Source organism: Cephus cinctus, unplaced genomic scaffold, assembly GCF_000341935.2.
Source record: "Cephus cinctus unplaced genomic scaffold, Ccin1 Ccin1_scaffold1124, whole genome shotgun sequence".
In the NCBI taxonomy this organism is placed as follows: domain Eukaryota; kingdom Metazoa; phylum Arthropoda; class Insecta; order Hymenoptera; family Cephidae; genus Cephus; species Cephus cinctus.
Genome location: NW_014333629.1, coordinates 95,008 through 116,728, shown reverse-complemented (window position 1 = coordinate 116,728; position 21,721 = coordinate 95,008). Strand labels below are relative to the sequence as shown.

Genomic DNA, 21,721 nt, shown 5'->3' with positions numbered 1-21,721 from the left:
TCCTCGAATTTTCGCTATAAAATTGTTCTTTAGAAAAAAAAAATTACGTTAAAACGTATTACAATGGTGTAAAAATATCAATAAGTTTTTTGCTTTTATAACAGTCAAATTTCTTTCATGTAAAAAAACAGAAAATTTAGATTGAATCAAGTAAATTTTACCGTGGAACGTAGTAAAAATTCGAAATAGTATTATTTACTGTGAATATCACGAAATAACGTCAAATAATAATCTCCCTGTCATAACGATGCATCCTAGCCTATTTACCTTTCACGTATAAAACGCCGCAGTGCTTGGGCCTAGGATCGCTTAACGAAACGCAACTGACAACTGAGTGCAACTGTCAGAATCATGAGAAATAATCGTGTCGATTACCTATACGTAACATCCCTGTTAATAAATCAAGAACGTAGCTGACATAAGTGCCAAGTGTGTTTGACTGCCTAAACTGCCTATATTTCCCAGAGTGCATCTGCTCCATCCTTCGACCTTGTTTCCTCGTTAGCGTAGGATGCTTACGGGCGTGCTGCTATTCCTGCTGAGAATTCAGCGATCTGTCAATAATAACCAAAAAGCAAAGAGAGAATGAAGTTAAGCGTGTATAGAGAAAGGTAAGGAAACAAGAGAATTAAGCGGATAGGATACGAAGTAATAATGCCATAGTAAAATATCTGTATCTTGAAGCAGTGTCATAAATTAATTAATTAGAGTTAATTAATTAGGAATAAATAACCAATCCACTACAGGATATAATTCCGTGAAACAGAAACCGTACGTCAATATAGAACGTACTGCATCCTGGGAAATGTTATTGACGCAGACTGTCAAATTTATACAATATATAACATATATCTATATACTATAGAAGATGCAGTTCGATGAAGCAGATGGAGCACAAAATTCACAGCAGAAGCTGCCCACTTGAAGCAGCAGTTTATACTGGCGTCGGTTTCACCGTGGTTCGAGATAGGATATATCGATAGGCGTCGCGGAGCTTTTAGCGCCCCTAGCGGAAGATGCAGGATCGTGCCAATTGCTGTGTGGAAAATGGGATAACAAGATGTTGGGATACAGAGATGGTTTATCGAAAGAGTTCCGTACAGTCGGTCACAAAAAGCCTGAGCTATTACGTTCGATGTATAACAAAATAAAAGATGGCCACCGAAGATTTACGGAACAGTTGATTTGGACAATGGCACAAGATATACGTACAAGCGAAGCAAATAAGTGAGGTTACGGTGAAATATTTACATATTCGACCGTACCTTGTATACGGGACATTAATGTTTATTCGCAGGAGTTCTATTTGCGACTTTCCCATGAATGAAACTGCGATCTATCCTTCGAAGTTTACTCGGCGTAAATAACGTCCGTAGGAGCATCGAATGGGTCAGACTTTCCTGTATATTTGAAACGGCAAACGAGAAATGCCGAATTTCACATGCTGGACTTGCAGCTTTTTATAAGCTGTCGCAACTTGCTTCGCGCAAAGTGTATTAGCTTTTACGGCTGCTATTCCCTTTTTGGCCACGTTAAACGTTTCTCGAAATACGGTACAGGTGGCGCCATCGGCGCTTCGTACGAGACCCGACAAAATTCAGCAGGAATTTTACTTCCCTGTCGTGTTTCAGTCTACAGCACGGATTTTGCTGGGATAATAAAGCACTCTGGCACTTTTCACGGGTGTATGGTGCCTCTCGCTTATTGGCATATGTGTGTATATATATATATATGTATATTCATACCTAGCTAGGTATTTTATCGTTCTGATAAAAACCACAGCAGCAGAAAATTCTAACCGAAAGTGCATCAGGTACCCGACGCAGCATTTCCAACAGTTCGAAACTGACATTACCAGACGATTGCATTCGCGGCGTTGAATTAACTTCGTTTTTCACATCTCTATATGTATAGTATAAAGTGCATGTATGTACACTAGTGCCAACATTACGACTCGTAAATCTAAAGGACTGCCTGGAAGAATGACTTTAACGCATATACGTACAGGCTTGATTAGACTGAAATTGATATGTTTCTACATCATTTTTTAAAAATAATTTTCAAAATATATTCCGACAGATAATCCATTCGTAATAAATTTATGGGTTGGTATAATATGTATTTTATATAATGACAAATAATTCAGCCATCGATCGAGCGTTTCGATCGTCGGTTTTTCATTTGATAGTCTAGATATTTCGTATTACCAAAAATATCACGGCCTTTACAGAACCCTAGAGCCTTCGCGTTATTAAGTTATTCATTTTTCATTATTAAATTCCCGATCGAGAGGCGTAACTGGTATATATGTAGTGTGTTGGTATCTATATTGAGTACGAAGAATTTCATGGTAATACAGAGGGAGGTAAATTTGGTTACATCATCCCCCTTCGGTTCCACGTACTTATTCGTCCATACGTGTAAAAACTTCGGCATAATAAAGGGACTCGAATATGCCGTCCTTGAATAAGACGCAACATGTCTCTCCTGTCTTGTGTTGGTGCGAAATTAAATTTCAAGTTATAAGTTTATCGAATACGGTCGAATTCATGCAAACGAAAAAAAAATTTAATTTAACACGTATACGACACGAGCGTTTTTCTTTGTCGTTTGCTCTGAATACATTTACAGGGATATTGATTTCGAAATATATAAAACGTATGGAAGGAAGTAAGAGTAGGAAAAAGAAAAAATGAGGAAAAAAAGAAGAAAACGACCAGTACAGTCAAAAGCAGCAACTACGTAGAAAAGTTAGCCATCTAGAAAATTACCTCTAAATTATCGCGCTGAACTATCAAGTAAAAGTCGTATCCTCGTGGACATTCGGGAATTTTCGTGAATAGTCGGAGAAACGATCGCGTCTACATACTGGAACTTTCCTGTGAGACCTTACAGGCGAAAACACGCGGTTGATCATCGTATAAATTTCGTAAACCGATAAATAACGTTCGGTTGGTCCTCGAGAAGAATCTATAGGGATCATTTACGAATCTTTTTATTGAAATTCAAAGATTCACGTAACGGAGAGTATATGGAGGTATGTTGATTACAATAATGTTAGGTTAGGTTAAGATAAGATAACAGCATTTGAACATTGACGTAAAGAGCAAATCCTATAGACTGATCATCAGTCGAATCTTCGGATCAAAAAGATGAGCGATAATTCGAATAATAATATATTTTAGAAAAATATTACAAAAAATTCACACGTAAGCCAGTATCTACGTATAACACTAATTGTGTGTATTTTCATATAACTGTAGTTAACCTAACCTATCGGACTGTGTTTGATTCTGAAAAATAATTTTATTAATAATTAACAACATTTCAATCGATGGTTACACATAGAATGTACGAAGAGTATATAAATATAGTATTGAAGAATTTTTAATAAATTATTATGAACCGTGACAAGAGTAAAAAAAGATAAAGGAAAAGGATAATCTAGTAACAGTTTAAAAAGTATATCAAGAACAAAGTAAGCCACGGAACTTTAGTCCAGTCCGATAACCGCAGTCGCGATAAAATACGGAGAAACTTCTCCAACCGAGTAATTCGCATGGATTCCGAGCGTCTGGCCCAGAGCGAAGGCGACGGGCGGCACGTTCGATAAAAAATTCTCATTGCGATAAGCATCGAGAAGGAGGGTTAAAAGATGTTATCGCGTCGAGGGTAGCTCGGGGGCTCGGCAAGGCAGAAGATGGGAATGCGATGTTAAGGAGAATGGCCCGACGGTACCGATAGCACTGGATGGTAGAAGGGTCTATAGTAGAAAGAGGATATCAAGGGGACGGAGTAACCATACGACACCCTCGGCGATCAGGCTTCGCTTACAGGAAAAAGTTATTACGACGTCAGTGTATCCATAAACATTCCATTCATGTTTCCAACCATTCAGATTCGCCTTCACAGCCTCCTCGTCCAGATATCTCGCTCCGAGATTCCGTCCTAACTTTCGTCTAACCTCCGGCTAAACCGATAAAAAATTTACATTGGGATTAACACGAGCCAGCCGGAGTTAAAAGGGATGCTCTATCGACCCTACCGTATGGTAGCACTCAACCCAGAGAGAAACGACAGACAGAAAGGAAGACGAATTCAGGAACGCAATCCCACCAAAGAGACAAGCCCACCGCTGCTGTGGTATCTGGCAAAGACCTTATTTGTCTATCCCGGGTGGATAGAGAGAGGGGGGGAGAGGGAGGCTGGAGACTCTTTCGTTCTACGTCAATTTGTAATTCTCCCTCCTCTTCGAGGCTCAAGATTCCGCACCCTCCGGACCGTTCTCTCAAGTTCGTCCTTATCCTCCACTCTGCTCCTAACCCTGAGCGCATCGCGGTTTTGTATCCCTGATACGACGTTCAGGTTCTCAATATAGGATACCCCAGCAGCAGCTCATAATAATAACACAAAGTAGAGGGTATAGGCGGGTATGAAGATAGGGGTGGTAAGCAGGTAGATCCGGAAGGAAGAGATAATGGTGTCTTACCGAGAAGGCCTTGAGAAAGACGAGACACTGGATGATGCCCTCCATGGTGTCTCCGGTGAGGCAAAAGGTCCCGGTCAGGTGCCGACCTTTTCGGCCATTAACGGAACAGAGGCTGGCCTGGACGAAGGCGTTCTGGGATCGCGAAGCTGCTGTCAGGGCTGGATGGTGCGGAGCGGCGCTCATTAGACGCTCCAGCGAGTCCATCTCTCTGGCTTCGTTGATCCTTTTTCGATATTTAACCTCGTCGGACAAGGGTCACAATGTGCGCGCATTTGAAATACCTCCAGGTGATTTGCTCTCGGCGAGCCGCATTACTACGGTAAAGAGAGACACTGGCCAGGAAGGTGACGTCAGAGGGGATGTTGAACAATTCTCTTTTTCACTTTCCTATTTACTTCTTGCGATTAACTTTTCTTTCAATTTTTCCTTATCTTCCCCCTATCTATCTGATTTACGTAAACCAGGACTCTCTTGCTCTGACGGTTAGTCAGGTACCTGTTCGTCCTCGGTACACGACCGCATCACCCGGACACCTGCGTCAAGTGGTTTGATTAGCACTCCGTAGAGTTGGCAACACCGTCAGAACGACGCACTTCGAATTCAACACGAACCGCTAATGTTACTTGAACATCAACATCAGACAATGTAAATGAGCCTGTCTTGAAAGATGCGAATCTTACTGACAACTGTACTTAAGGCCGGTTAAATGGATAATTTGATTTTTCACTTCTGACTGAAACTCGAATTATCCTTTTGTAGAAGCATCGAATCTTGGACTCGACAGGATTTCATGAGCTAAGAAATTACATCGTAGACGAGTAGACGTTGATTTCGTATCAGGATGCCGCTACTATTCGTAGTCTTCCAAGTGGCGCCTTGAGCAATCTATGTGGAACCGTTCTGAGCTACATTGAGTTATGCACACACGGCCGTTGTAGAATCAGCTGAAATTGAAGCACTGTATCACGATATTTGGCACTGTTTGTTTTGACCGGCGAACACGCACATATTGGCAATGACGTATCCGGTATATCCTAGTGCTCTGGTCCACAGTGAAATATATACAGCAAGATCACCATTTCGATTTGGCTAATACGTCTTGGGGCATATCCACTTTGGTTAATGGAAACGCATCCTCCAGCCTGTTAAATATTCTAATACACTTTGGAACAAGTAAGCTCAGTCGATACGTCGGAACATAGAAACTCGTAAGGTCTGCCAGTAAATATATCCCAGATATGCTACACAGCTACAACACCTTTATTGTCTTATTAATAAAGTACGTTTTAACGGAGCCAAAAGTGCACTGGCACTTGATCCAAGAACTTTCGTAACCTCGCAATAAATGACACCGTTCAAGATGCACTGCCGACAAGATCAGTCAAACTCATCGTTGATCAGCTCATCGATAAGATCCTTTCACGAAAAACACAATGAGAAGTTAGCACTAACAGCGGTACGGATGACGATCACAGTTTATAAACGGAGTCAAAGCACAAGAAGGATTCACAAGGCTAATTTGTCTGATGAAAGTTGAGCATAGACAATGTAGAAGGTCCAGCAGGTGACTTGGGGTTGACGTTACTGAAGTCCTGTAAAATAGATAGATCCTCCACCGTCTGTCGAAGAACGCGACTATAGAAGGAAGAAGAGAAATTCGAGGTGCCAAGCGGAAACACATCGATCACTGATACATCCGTTCGAGAGCTCCAGGTCGAGACGGCGTAGGAGGTTAAAGTTCAGCCAGGCGTGAATAACGGATTAAGAAGTAGCAGGTGCTGCCTATGACAGTCTATTGAGAACAGAAGGCGGTGGAGTTCTGGACCTTGCGAGAGATCGAGTAGACCCTGGGAGACGGTGGTGCTGAGGATCCAACGTTTTGTATATCCGTCGGCGATTGAGGCGCCGAGTAACGTCTGATCAGGTCGCACATCTCGTAACAGAGAAAGCATATGCCAAGTATCAGGAACGTATCCATGACGTGCTGAAGTCAACGTCTATTTAACGCGCGCTACCGGTTTGCCAGACGACAAAGATGACAAGAAGCACTGAGTTCATAGACGCAGCTTAGAAACACTTGGGATAACTGTTTGCTCTGGGGAGCAAATGGATCCACGTTAATTTATCATCGCCGATAACTGTCTTCCGGGATGTTGCTATCCTGGGCACAATAAGATTCCTCAAAGTCTCGTAGCCGCAAGAGTGCGGCGTCCACCCACTGGCACGACCGTATACCAGGTCTTCAGGTGCGACGCGTGACGCCCGAGGATAACTTGAGCGACACGTTGCCAGTGTAAGATCCAGATCGGCGTCGAGTCATCTCCAAAATGTGCAGAGCGTCGTAGACGACTCGTGACCCAAAAGGACTACCAGGATGGGTTGGGATTCTTTAGGCGTGACGATGGTGGACCAGTCGGGACGCTGATGCCTAGTGGATATGGAGGAGGGAAGTTGATGAGAACGGAGGTCATGTAGATCGACCCAAGGGAACACCTCAGTGGGTACTCCGGACGATGACGTGCCCCCAGGAAGTAGCCAGAAACCACCAAAGCGCAACACTCCGTTTTGTCGGATGCTGAAGATGACGTAGGTCTAGGTCACTAATGAACACGGCTGCTTGGCACTGGTCCGTTGATCTCTTGATCTGGTGCACGTTGAGCGTATTGCGAGGTGCAGCGCGATGGGGAAGTCGCGGAACATCAGCGGCTCGCAACGGGCCAACGTATGACTACCGGATGGTCCCGCCGTGAAGCTGCGCTACTCGGGCTGGAAGGAACGAGGGATGCTGGGCGACGGCGCGGCCCGCGGCGCCTCCCCGACCTCATCCTCACCCTACACCATGTTCCATCCTCCTTCCCTTCGCCGTTCCCTGGCTCAACCGTCACGTCGGCTCACCCTGCTACCCTGCTGTCCTGGCACCCTGACACCCTGGCACCACCTCAGCCCATCTACACTCTACTTTCCCTCGGCGTCTCCCTCTTTCTTCGTACTTTTATCCTGGCGTCGCTCTACGCTTTTTCTCTCGCTCTTTCTCGTTCTCTCTCATATCTTTCTTCTTTCTTTCGTTCTCCATGGCTCTACACTTTCCAATCCTCGCCAAACACCCACAGCGACTATCCATTGGAAGCAGAGATAGATAGATAGATACTTTACGGTGCTGGCGTTAAACAAAACGCAGCAGCATGCTTCCGCGTGAAGTACCTCCATCCGCAACGTTATCCGACTCCTAATTGATACACGTCGGGAGTCAAAGGTCACTAAGGAATTGATAGTTTTTTTTTTTTTTTTTTTTTTTTTAGGAAAATTAACAATTTATAAATAACGAAGGATCTACTGATTTCTTCATTTTATCCGTAGTAAGTCACGTGGGTCCATGCTAAGATGCTAAAAATGACCTTAGTATCAGCTGCATCCAGCATCAGAATGCTCACGTGAACACGCGTGACAAATCTGAGAAGACTTCTTGACTCTAAATTCACGAAATTACATAGAAGGACTCTACTTAGGCCTGTCATGATGGTTCTCAAACGTTACCAAGACCCTAAGACCGACGTACCGATAATTAATTACTGGACAGTCACGTTGGGCCAAACTGTCAGACACGCGGGACGAACTTTGCCTGATCTTCATTAGTAACGAGTGAACCTCAAAGTTTCCTAAAGTTAATAAATTAATGCGTCGGATGTTGATGTTATGTCTTGCGCGGTTAAATGCATGAATAATCACTGCGATATATTCTCATTGTAGCAAAGATCCTTACGGTATAAAACGAGGAATGAAAAGACGAGCTCGAGTATTGTCATGGCCATGGAACCTCGTAGGTATACCTGGGAGGGAACGCAATAATTCCTAAAGGAGCCGCAAAATGAAATGGTTTAATGTGTCAGACCGCGTGAAAAACGATGCTGCAGTTATTTTCTCAGAGTATGAGAAGCTTACGGGAACACTGACCATGGCTCCTTGTGTCTACGTAGACTCGGTCCTAGCCATGAAAATTCAACGCGTTCACATAACAGCGATCTAATAAAAATATTCCTTACCTTCGAAAATCACTGAAATGAATTTTTCAAGAGTTTCGTTTCAAATAATATAAAACGGTAATTTCGCGTTCCGAGTAAAAGCTCCCTTTAAACAGACTTTGGAAACGGCTGAAAAATATTTATGAAAGGAACAGAGCACTCGATCTGAGAATACCTTGGTATTGTCAAGGTGTTATGATCTCGTCGATTCTACGAATCGGCTGGACAGGAAAGCTCTATCGAGGGATAACGTAGCAAAAATTTTTCTCTTTACAGTAAAATTGAAATAAGGGAATCTTTTCGTAGTACAACTTACCTGTACCAGTGTACCACGGTATATCTGAAATTGCATCAGTTCGTCTATGAATATCCTATGTAGGCCTTCCGAGATAATCCGATAATTAGACATGCCTGTTCGCAGGAGATAATATGGTCTTTCCTCTGCCAATTCTAGATCACATTCCCCGACGATGATGATTTCAGAATTTCTATGTAAATTCGTTAAATCATCCGACAGATATCAGATCAGAAGAGATGGCTTAAGATGCAGTTCGATCACTCCCTTGATCCTGTTAATGTGCTTGTATTTCAATTCGCACCTAATAATTCACATTTCCCCAACACTTTTTCGATAATTAAATTATTTTAGGGGATAACTCGATTAAAATTATCTCCACATGCCTACGAAATGTTTATTACATGCCCATTACGTAGTGCTCTGATATAATACGATTATGTGGTCCACAAGTACCGCAGTTATCACTGCGATACCATTCGTTGGATATAGTCGATTGGTAGCGATTTCGAGAATCGAAGGAGTTTCTGTGACGGCGATAACTATTTGAAGAGTATTTAATAGCCTATAACAATCAATCCATATTTTCGTCATAGGACTGGTTTACTACTAGCAATAGCGTCTATAAAGGCTATTGACATCAAAGTGATAGGAAAAGTCTAATGGATGTACCTGCTGCTCTTTGAGGACTTTTTAATTAAAAGGGTACAGGGACATTTTATTAGAGTCCCTTTATAAATTTCATCAATTTGCTACTGTAGCGTGATATCTCTTAACGTGACCCGACGCATGGCGTCGCGATGCTTAGCGTCGTGTCTACTGGCGCATATGGTTAATTACAAGACCAAAAACATAGATCACTTAGGATCGATATGTAATGACTCACGGATAGATACGGTGTACATATAGATTTTATATACTTATATACTTTTTGTACAGATTATTAGCAATACCGTCATTGACTTTACTGACAGTAATGAAATTTAAGAAGTTAGCGTTATAATAATCACTTTAAATAGGGATTTACTTGATTTCGCAACACCCACGGGCAGTGCAGCTACTCGATCGTTAACTTTTCATCAAATCCGGCCCACTAGAAAGTCTCGCGCTTTACGAATTGGAGACGGAGGGACGTTACGAAATTACGAAAATTTTGCCCCGCAGCTATTGCGTTTTGTGAAAACTTCCGTAAAGGTGGGCGTCGTATATTTTATTAATGTAACGGACACAGAAAAATTTCGGGAATTTCGAAGAAATATTACAAAGGAAGGAAACTCGCGCGTAAATTTTTTTTTTAAGTAATTTTTGCTTTTACGTCGGAATCAAAATTTGTACAATTATTAATTCTTGGAAATACTTTGATTTTCTTCGGTTCTCCGTGCTCCGCCTTATTTGACTTCCGGTGAAATATGGAGATCCAGAGAAATAAAAGTGGGTTGACGATACAGAGGGTACAGTCATTATGCTGCGAGGCGGATTGTTGAATGGCGGATAAACAATGGTGCCTGAAGGGGTTTCTCCTGTATGAAAAGGCTGATCACTCAGAGTTTCCCTACCGAGGAAGTGTGTCAACCCTGACTTGATCGTAGTTGAACAGGATGCACTCTACCATGTACCCTGAATTCTATAGAATCCAGATAGACATATAGATATATGTATGCATTGTATATCTGTAATCTATATCCGTAGATAAATGGATAGATTTATGGGGGTTAGAAACCACTAGGTATATCTAAGACTAACGAGACAGCTAACTTTCCGACAAAATTTACGAGGTCCTTGTTTTCATAGAAAATTTAAAATTTATTACAATAATTCCTGGTTATTACAAGGAATACGAAAAGTACGTAAAATTTCACCTCGGCTTCCCGATGCCTCGGTAACTAAAACTTGCCACGCTAACGTACAGTTTGAAAAGGAAACTCGAACCACGATATCTTTATTATTTATCTTTCCTGACCGTACCAGGTTAGCCAAACTTTTCACTTTCTCCTGCTATCATATACTTCACGAATCCACCATGAAAACACGACGCTACTTGGTATCTACGAACGATTCGAAAAATACGATCCTTCTGGTGAGATCCCACAAAACCATTTTGGATTTCTCCTGATTGCAAACGCGAAACACGGATATGATTTATAGCTGCCAACTTGTTTTCAGGACTATTGTAAGAGAAACGAATAAGAAAAAAAAAAGGCACAACAATATTTTTTTTCACATAGCAAAGACAAAAACTAAACTTCAAACGATTCTACAAAATGTTCGATTACGTAATTACGAAGTAGCGAATGACTGGATATTATTTCCATGTTCTCCAGCTTAAACGACTATCCTGCGATCGAGTCAGTTTTCCAAAAATTTGACTATTTTTTGAAAATAGTCACTCGCCCGTCATCAAATCTATCCTCGTACTCAATTTTACTCGACCGCGTCTACTTAGTAAGGCTTACGTGGTTTGAGCATGCTCGAATCGAAAAACTCAATAGAATGAAACTGAACGGAGTTCAATGTTGAGTTTGCGCAGGGACCATTTCAAAAATTCTTATACGATCAAGTATAGTCAGTGAGGATGTTCATATAAAATTGAGTTACTGAATATACTGAAAATATAAATTCAATGGCACGCTGGTTTTAAACTTTCAAAATACAGCGTATGCTTAACATTATTTGTTGCAATTTTTATTAATCTTGAATATTGATCGTTTCCACGTGAACGACTTATTTTGTCTGCAAGACGTGAGAAATCTTATTGTTAGTAACATTACGTATACTATAATACTCAAAACTTATTAAATTGGACTTCCCCTTACTACTTTCCAGTGCGTCGATAGATTTTCTCATTTTTCTTTTTTTTTTTTTGTACATTTTCTTTCTTTCTCTCATTTCCTTTTTCTTAACGATATCGAACTGGGTCGAGTGCACCAGACGAGTAATCGAGTGCAATTAAAAAAAAAAATATTTCTGACAAAAAGCGTATTTATTTTCTCAAAATTTTCAAATAAATCGTTCCGAAAATTATCATGATTTTTGGCGCGAATAGTGTCACGATATGATTTAACAAGGACCGTGACAATGTTAATATCTGTATTAGTAATGCTATTACAGTTAGTAGCTAGTAGTTTGAGTCTTATTGGAATTCTAAGCTGGTTTGCGGTTAACTAATTCGTTGAAAAGTCAAACGGGGTCACAGTTAAGCAACCGGGATTGGTGGCGTCATCAGGAGGAAGAGGAAGTGGAGTATAGAGAGGTAGTGGCATGAAGCAAGGCTGTGGCGAGAATGAAGAGGAGTAGAAGGAGATACGAAGGAGGACGAAAAGGAGAAGTAATATTTAGTGCTTGGTTAGGTATTGATATATTTTGACATTTACGAGTTGGAGTAACTTGTCGCGATATATGAGAGGACTTGAATTATAAGTTTCCCTACTTCCTAATTTGTAGGTTGGTAACGCTCACCCTTCCAACGAACTGAGCATCCCCATCGTACCAGACAATATTTACTTTTGAGCTTATAACGTAAGCTTCCTCCATTTAATGCTTTCTGGTGCGATATAACGTTAGTAGCCGTGTCTCTGCTATCTATCGATCCTTTTACTCTCATCGGAGCCAACTCCCAGTACATCATAAACACCCTGGATCTTTTCACGAGAGCAATTATACGTTTTGGCAATGAACGAGCGGGTCGGCATCGGATGAAATCTTGCACCCTTATTTTTAATTTCATTCTGCAATACGGATTACGTTGGACTTACGTTGGCTGAACTTTGAAAATTGTCGAAAACAATTTTTTTCAGATTTTCGTAGAAGAACGTTTAATGAAAATTCATCGGTAAAATTGAAATTAGTAATGTAGATTCTTCGGGTTGGCAGTTCGAGGGCAGTGGGGCAGTAAGTAGAAAATATTATTGGACGCGGCTTGACTTTACTTCATTTGTAAAAGTCCGCATGTTGATTTTATAATAAAACTGGAGAAGACAAACACGTGATTTTTCATCGAATGTACAAATTACGCGACGAGAGAGACTTCGTGAGACTGAAACGTGAAACTTGAAAACTTTAGACTTTGTTTCAATAACTAGTTACGTGGAACAAACTACTGCCAGTACTTTCAAGAAGGGATAATAAATTTAACTGGAACTGTGCTTAAATGTAAAAGTAAGAAAAAAGCCGCAGTGCGAAAGTTACAACTTTTAATAGACAACAATTATAATAAATTTGTAGGAAATAATTTCATTGCTTAAGCAATGCCAGGTAAGTGCGATAAAACGAAAATTGAATATAATGTATAAAAAGTGTGTAAAAATTTTTTTTTTTTCGAAAATTCACATTAATTATTTATTACGGCTAAATTTATTGTTCTTTTGGATTATTCATCCATCAACGTTGTACGAAAAATCCATGCACTAACGTAAACACGCTCAACGAGAAAAACCGTATGACCTATTAAAATTCCACGGTTGATCTACAATCTCCAATTTTGAATTTTCATAAAATTGGAATTACGATTACAGATTAAAGTATCCGACGTAATCAATGAATCGGTTGTAATTTTATATCAAAACGATAATCGCAATCATACGATCCCACGATACGTGATATTCAAAATAATTGATAATAATTAGTCTTTCTACCCAATCAAGACAATTGGCGACTGATTGAAAATTAGGGTGTATTGTTAAGTAACGGGTATCAAGAGTCTACGGTATGATTAATGGACTCGGCACGAATTCGAATACCCGGTCGACAGTTTCATTCTGTAGTCATTTCAGGCTGCCATATGCAAACCATACAATATGGAGAGAGGAATCGAGATTGGTTGGCGAATTCCCGGTGAATATGTAAATCGGTATCGAGAGATTCGCCAAATTTCAAAGCGCTTTCGCGACGTGCTTCATTGTGTTGCATCAGCAAGATTCGAAGTTTCAGCAAATCTCGCAATAGTTTCGGCACAACCAATGACAATTGAAATTCCTCTAAACACATTTCTAACATATAAGCTATAACGCAATGCCTTTGCTATTGTTAAGAAAAAAAAAAAAAAAAAATTAAATAATTTTATCCATCCGGTCATAAACATTTCATGTACGAAATATTAAAGAATTTTTCAAATTCTCAAAAAGCTGTTCAAGATTTTTCAGCTACTTGGAATTCTTATAGAAATATTTGCAGTAACTCTGTCAAGCCGATCGATGCCGAAACGCTCTGGCTGGAAATTGAATTCGACAAATGGCGTCCTGCACGTAAATGACAGGTGTCGTATAACGCGCGAGAAAATTCTACAAGAATTCGCTATTATCCAGATGAAATTTCGAAAAGGACAAACAGTGTCAACGAAAGACAATAAACCATAGAATTAACCAGGATAATAAAAATGACTCGTCAATTCGCAGACGCAGCGATTGGAACGTGTGCAAATCCGACTTCCCGAAAGTCCATTCCCAGCGTGCGCAATCGTTAACAGTTCGTAGCTGCTTCCGCAGAACGAACGTGCCTCCATGCTCGTTGTCTTCCTCGCGGAAGAACTTTTCGAGACGTGACAGATCAACGTTGGGCAAATAGGAAGCTACCAGTGCCGGAAGATATTATCTTCACAGGGTCAAGTCTAGGTGATAACGTTACCGAAGTAACGTTATAATCATAATAATTTCCTAGTAGAAATCAAAGAATTACAAGACGACGGTAATATCGCGAAAAGGCAAATCGATATATCGAAGGCGTCGCGACGCCTATATCTATATACATCTCGACATACCAAATACACAGAAACGATATTGGCAAAGTAAATAAAAATGCTTGTATGAAATTTTGCATTCATGAAAAAACATAGGCGACGTATAAAGCACGTGGGACACGAGGACCCAGGTGTTAACACCTTCGCTGCCGCTGACGCCTAGTCGAAATATTCTATGGGGAAAGGCCTAAATATTACTCAGTAATCAATATGATAGACGTAATCATGTTTTATTACTACTTTTCAATGATATTTGTTATAAAAAGTAAGTGACCTTCGGGGAAAAGGCCACTTAGGCCTTTCCCGATATAATTTGACAACGCGCCAGCCCGTGATCGGCAGCGAAAGTGTTAAACGTTGATCGTATAAAAATTGCCCGATAGAGGAATGTATGTATATAGGTATAGTGCCATGGATCGATAGTCGGCGACGTTTGACATTTTTGTCAAATCGGCGAAGACGTCCGCCCGGACGTGGTGACGATAAGTTGGGAGCGAAATAATACTTTGAAAAATTTCCCATAATAATAATGATACATCTCTTCCATTTAAACTTCGCCCTATCTCCGGGAATAACGAAGATAAATTGCAGGGAGTCCTGGCGGAGACACGTGTACGCGAGAAGTGCTCCTCCTACGATTCCAACCTCGAACCTTCCAACCTTCCAACCTTCCGACCTCCGTCTCCAAGCTACACTTCGCCGCCGTCTGCTGCCTGGCTCTAGCCTGCCTGCCCTGCCCCCTGCCCCGCGCCGCCCCGCCGGTACTATTGTCGTTTCTATACAGAGGCCGAAGAGGATTCGGAAAGTTTTTGTCGACCCCGTCGAGGGATACAAGTGGAAACAATAAAACTGCAAACTGCCGTAAAGGACGGTTACACGGAGAAATACACACGTGGAACGATGAGGCGAAAGAGAATATGGGAGACGGCTTCATCTCTCGTCTTCTCTACGCTGCTTCTATCTTGTGTCTTCGAAAGAAATCCCAGGACGTTCAAAGAGTCATTCGCTAACGCCTTCTCCTCGGAACGGAATACAAAGTGCCGAAGATCTTTGTCCTTAGCGTAAAATAACGCGGGAAATACGAATTCTCTCTTGTCGCATGGTACATTTGTATTATTCATTTTGTATTTTTTTGCGGGTAAGGTATTTTGGAATTATACGAGAAACAGCGAGTAAACGATATATTCGCGGAATAAAAAGTCAATAAAACATTTTTATAGTATAATTCGAGAATGCACGTCTATACTGTATAGAGTATATTCGTCTGAATTGTAAAAATTCTAATAAGGAATATTCGTTGTAAAGTACACGGGAAGCTAAATTTGTTGGAAACTCGTTTAGTCATGAGATCCATATAGACTTGACTGTGCCCGGAAGTTGCAGGTGAATTTTAACCAAGAGGAAGGAGTCTTCCTGTTCCGGTGCTTTTGTTGGGAATTAATAAGGGGAAAATGAAAGAAACTCTTTCTCATTCTCGTACTCTCATATTCGAGTTGCGGGATGACGATTTCGAGGTTTATAATTGGGCCAGGTACAATTGTACCCTCTTTTCGAATTCTTTGGAATATCTTGGGATACATGTCCAACGCGATTTCGCAGGCGGAGCTCTTTTTAATGCGGGCTGCGAACTGAGAGAAACGCTACAATGCAGTTTCTCGAGACGTCTCGTGGAGATGATGGGTATTTACTTTTAGGCAGGAGTCGAGGAATGTGAGACGAAGTTGAGTTGCGGGAAAGGGGGTTACGGCGAAAGGAGATGAAAAACGAATAAAAGAGGTGAAAAAGGAAAGGAGCAAGGACCAAAGAAAGATAGGATGTAGAAAGGGCGGGCAGACTGAAACACGAAGGGTATTGGGAAGTTGTAGGTACTCACTCGTTTGTAAGCCCGGATCTCTGCCAACTGGAGTTATAGTAATACGGAATGAAAGATGTACGTACCTGAAAAAAGAAATAATATTTTTATAAACCTTAAAAGAATATTAAGAGCGAGTATAATGTAAATGAGCAAAAAAAAAGATTCGTATTTATTTATCATTTTTAGACCTAAAGCCAGATCCTCATTGAAGATCGCGTTATGCACGATGCCATTAAAATTCCTAGTTACGATATTGGCTAACTATTATTAAAATTTTATAAAATTCTCAAAAAGTTATAATCCGTTCACGAGTACAATATGTTTATTTTTTTGACAGTTGGAAAACAATGTAGTCTCCAACGAGCCACGTGGGTCTACATCTTTGTTACAAAGTATTGGTCGTACCAATTCGAACTGGCCGTCAGTAACGCAATACGAAGCGCATTAACTGTCATCGAAATTATTAAAAAATTAGATTAAAATATCGCGTTTCGTCATATCATATAATTATACATACAAACTCTATGTTTAATATTTATAAGGTACGATTAAGTGGCGAGAGAAAATACAGGAGAGATAAGCCGTAAGGAGCAAGGATCTTCACTAGGAAAAAAAGAAAAGGAAAAACTTGGAAATGGGAAATCGATTAAGAAGGGTTGTCGGATCGGTACGCTCTAACGGACTAATTAGTCGAGATGAGCTACCAAGACGAGCAACTTCACGCAACCGAGAAACCTCGGGAAATGGCTAAGCATATAGATATACATAGGCACGTGCACATGGGTACATCGGGCCAGGAAGAAAGCGTAAATCGTTGCAGCCGGTGCTTTCTCAGGCTCCTTATCCAAGAAAAAAAAAAGGAAGACCCTGAGGTAGCACAAGAAATACATGTGCCTATATACATATAGATATACATATAGTGTATGTGGTACACGAGTATAGATGAGAAAAAAGAGCACAAGGAGTGAAAAAGAAAGTGAGAAACCGAAATAAAAAAAATCAAGGAGCAAACTGAGAAAGAAAGTTTAGATGGGAAAAGGTGTCAACTTAATGAGAGGGTCAGCTTAGGTTAGATCAGGTTAGATTAGTTTTGCAATTTATCAGAAAATAAAAATTGGGAACACGTAATCGGACGAACGAGAGGATGCTGATAAATAATGAGACGTACGAACTCCCTAAGATAAAATGATTAAAAAAATAATAATTGTTAACAGATATTCATTAGCGATTTAAATTAGAAGTAAAGGCCAAGTGACCGAAAAGTAAGTAAATCTGCGATGATTTCCTGTAATGAAACTGTTGGGTGAAATTTGCACTGATTCAATTGAGGGAATAGGAGGGTGCGTAACGTGGAAGGAAACTATGCTAGTTAACCCTTAGGAGCGAGAAGTCACCGCAACTCTGGCAAAACGCTTGCTGACGTCACTGTCGCTGCCATCTTAAAGGGGAAAACTGGTTAACGCAAGAGCTAACGTTGTCTTCGTCGTCCTCGCCTGGCAGCTGCGGTCCGGGATCCCGGGCTGCCTCTGATTACGTTCCGCAGCCGCGCTTTATCGTTCACGTCAAGTCGCATCCGCACCAAGGTAAGGCGACTCGTTCCAAGTTTGTCCGGCAAATATGCTCCCGGCAATATTGCCAGTGGGCAGCTAAGCTTACGAGAACTTTGTAAAGTTCCATATTGCCGATTACGTCCTGACTTAATCCACTTAGCGGCGAACAAGCTACCTATAGTCGACGCTGGTCTGGCTGGAATTTGAATTCCATTCGTTAACTCTTCGGCGTAATTTCCATATTTTCGTGCACTTGTATAGTTTGATTTATGTTGTTAAAGATTCATTATAGGCATAACTGAAATTATGTTGGGATAGGTAATGGTGTGCTTAGACGGTTATTAGTCCGGTCGTGGAAGTAATTGCAAAGTGTGACGTCACGCCAATTGCTTAAATGCTGTGTCTTTAAATACTTTTACCAAGTTTTCGAGCCAGACGAAGAGCCGTAGCGTGCAAAGGAGTCTTTTGAAATTTTTTTTTTTTTTATACTGAATTTAAAAAGACTGAAAACTTTTGAATGGAGTTAACTGTACATTATATAATATTTATAATAATTTTAATGCCAGGAGGTTCCCTCTACTAACTTACTACTACACTGACCCATGAACGAAACATATACTGTTGCTTTTTTAAGTGAAATATTTTTAATATATTTTCGGGGTATAAACCCACCAAATTCAGTTTGATCTTCTATCTTGTAATATAAAAAATTCACATTTACTGTAGTTCCTATTAAAATTGGCGGAATCGATAGATGCAATATTATAACCATATTTTTAAATTAATAACTAACAGAAAAAAATCACGATAGGAATATCGGATGAATATAAGCAAGAGTACAGTGCTATGGGCACTTATCTGAACACGCTTTACAATAATAATAATAAGCTAGGCAAATACACCTGGTGGATTAATTCTAGCTTGAGATAACGAAATCCGAGTAAAACCGGAAACACCCGAGTAATGAAATGAGATACTCCTTATCCTACTCTATACAGATATAGCAAAGTGTGTTTTCCATTATCCAATTTAAACGATAAATAAATTTCTAGGAAAAATCAATAAGCCAGTAGAAATTCATAAAAAATTTGCATTTGGTAATAAGACATATTTAATGCAATATCAATTTGTGCTTGAATCTACAACGTAATCTCGTTCCGTTTCCATGAAACTGTTGAAAGACGATTTGAGTAGTCCAGCCGTCAAATATACCCAGTGATACCGGAAATTCCTCTTTCCGCTTAGTAATTTCGCACTGCCTGTTCTTCGTTCTTACCGTACAGCACACACGACTGCGCTTATGGTCCAGCGCATTAAATGCACTTGAGTACATCTGCATCATGAAATTAATCCTGAAAACCAGAAATAGGGAAAACCAGCAACATTTTCATTCGACGAATGTACATTGCGTCGAGTGAAATGATGGCTGGTTTAACTGCATGCAATATACGAAATAATCTATTTCCAGGTATTCTCGCAGAATTTACTGAGCTTTTTAACGATAAATGGAAAGTACGTATATGATGCGCGTAATGAACCCAGCTTGTTGCACCGCTTTATGTAACAGGGCTTACGCATTAATGATTACGATTACGTAACCACCCTGTATATAACTACGCTATTCACTAGGATTTCATGGAATTGATCTTTATGCAGCTTCATTGGTGGTCGGTCTGATAACAAACGTTAGACAGTACCCGACCGTCCTTCCCCCAATCTGGGCAGGCTATACTATGATCTATGGAGCTTTTTGGAGGATAATTTTCGAAAATGAGTAAATCGATGGAATGGATGTCAAACGAAGAGAATTTAAAATGGTTTCATGTAAATTGGCGAAGAGCTTGAAAAGTCTCGACCTTGAAAAGCTCGTTTGAGAAATGATTGTGGGAAAACTTTGACGATTGACCAGTGAAAATGACAGGGAATAAAACACTGTGTTAGACAATTGGATTTTCAGTGTTGGTACTCGAGGTTTACATACTTTTAAAAAGTTTATATACATTTCCGGGCAATTCTGGAAATCGAATGGCTGAAGAGATCAACCAGTACGGAATTGCCATATGAAACCATATGGTGTATATATTAGTGTATCCGTATAATAATGTCACATATGTGCCTGCTATTACTGAAAATAGAATTATTCAGAAGCGCAGGTTGAAAACGAAAATAATTCAGTATCAAAAATTTTCCAATCCTATCTACATCCCTAATTTATGATTTTTCATATAAATTTCAAAACAGTCCGCTTCGTCAAAAATATTAGATACAGATATACAAACGTATAAGCATGCTTCTCGCTCTTGAAATTACGAATGAATATAAAGCTGTAACACAGATGTTTCTGATGGTTATATCTAAAAATGCCAATTGCTTTTCTTCGAACATACAATTTCAGGAAATACGATTGACTGGCAAAAATTGACGAATACTTTGATTTGGCGTCAGCAATGCAACTTTACGAAAACTACATAAGCCAGGTATGCGACTCGTGTAAAAAGTAAACGAATGCAATTCCGATTTATGTTTCGTTTTTTTTTTTGTTTTTGTTTTTTTTGAACACATTTTCTATTGCCGTAGTATTCGCATGCAGCTTTTACGAATTCGAACCAGGTAAGCTGATGCCGGTAGTATAGTACGGGTACATATGTCAAAATTGCATATGAGTTCGGGGCAGAATATAGAAATAGAAATTATGTACGGTGCAATGCGACAACTTCAACTATACACGAGAGAGATCCAGAATAAATTGCAAATGCTGGACTTCATTTGCGCGACAAGTCTGAAGTCGAGAGACGGAAAGGAATAAAAGGAGAAGCACAATTCCCATTGAAGCTTCACATTGTTGAAGTTCAGAAGTTGTTTAATACCTGATGCAGACAGCATTAAAAGGACTCAAGCTCAGGAACACTAAGTTTAAAGAAAATACGTCGGACGCACGCGACTTATTTACGCACCGTTATTTCAGGAGGGTCTCGTGACGTCACTTCGAATACTCAAAAAAACTCATTTACGTAACGAACGACGAGAACCAGTATCGAGACCCAACAAGTTTCAGAGATTCGCGATGAAATAACAAAAATGAAATTTCGAGAACGTAAATGAGAATTCGTTTCACGTAAATGCTTACGTCCCTGTTGCCGGATCAATTTGAGAAAGGCAAATATGGGTTGCTTAAACGACCAATGTACCCAGTGGGACGAAAATAAAAGGTTCTCTTTATATTTTTTATATTTATATTTTTCCTGCTGCTTAAGGCTAATAAACTATTTCCATTGTTCTAGAAGCTTCTCGAGCGTGTCCGTCCCCGGAAAACGGAAGCACTCGCTTCGAGAAGCTTTTTCGCACGCGTACAACGAGAAAATTAAATTACTCTGATGTTTTTCTAGCCTAAATAAAATTACGGCTGGTCCATTTACGCGAATGGAATTCCATTAAAGGTTTAACGTAGTTCCGTTTTCCTTGGCGCAATTTTCAAAATCGCTTAATGCAATGCGAAATCTTTTTACTGATCTTATCAGTCCTAGTATTTAAATACAGTCTGTGTACTTTTATATCTATTTTCAATAAGCGTATAATAGTAATTAGACGAGCGAGAGACGCGTGAGATTAAATAAATTTTTATATATTTCATTATATTTATTTATTTAATAAAAATTAATATTTTTCATTCCTATCGTATGCCGACTGGTTGACGCATTAATTTACAAAAATTACAGGACACCACAAATCATCCGCGCGCTTTATTGCAAACGACGTTGCACCAACATGACGGTAGTAAAAGT

The 21,721-nt window shown here is 40.0% G+C and overlaps 2 protein-coding genes across 11 annotated transcripts in view; both read right to left on the bottom strand.

The window, feature by feature from the left end:
* The window catches only part of LOC107272189 (neurobeachin), a 191,061-nt gene extending 183,852 nt beyond the window's left edge, over nucleotides 1-7,209 (bottom strand). For 5 of the 6 annotated variants that reach the window (XM_025089490.1, XM_015749086.2, XM_015749088.2 and 2 more), the window contains exon 1: nucleotides 4,490-7,209. In XM_025089490.1, coding sequence (XP_024945258.1) covers nucleotides 4,490-4,693 — 204 coding nt within the window. In that variant the 5' untranslated portion in view covers nucleotides 4,694-7,209. The remainder of the gene's footprint in view (nucleotides 1-4,489) is intronic. The other variant, XM_015749091.2, reaches the window with a different exon arrangement.
* Nucleotides 1-21,721, bottom strand: part of LOC107272193 (neurobeachin-like) — a 147,215-nt gene that overhangs the window by 37,057 nt on the left and 88,437 nt on the right. The window contains exons 2-3 of one of the 5 annotated variants that reach the window (XM_025089521.1): nucleotides 16,408-16,472; nucleotides 515-554 (exon numbers count right to left, since the gene is read on the bottom strand). The exons of 2 other annotated variants lie outside the window; for them this stretch is intronic. In XM_025089521.1, the coding sequence (XP_024945289.1) occupies nucleotides 530-554; nucleotides 16,408-16,472 (90 nt within the window). In that variant the 3' untranslated portion in view covers nucleotides 515-529. Of the gene's footprint in view, nucleotides 1-514; nucleotides 555-16,407; nucleotides 16,502-21,721 lie in introns of those variants that run through there. 2 more of the 5 variants (XM_025089523.1, XM_015749099.2) reach the window with 2 other exon arrangements.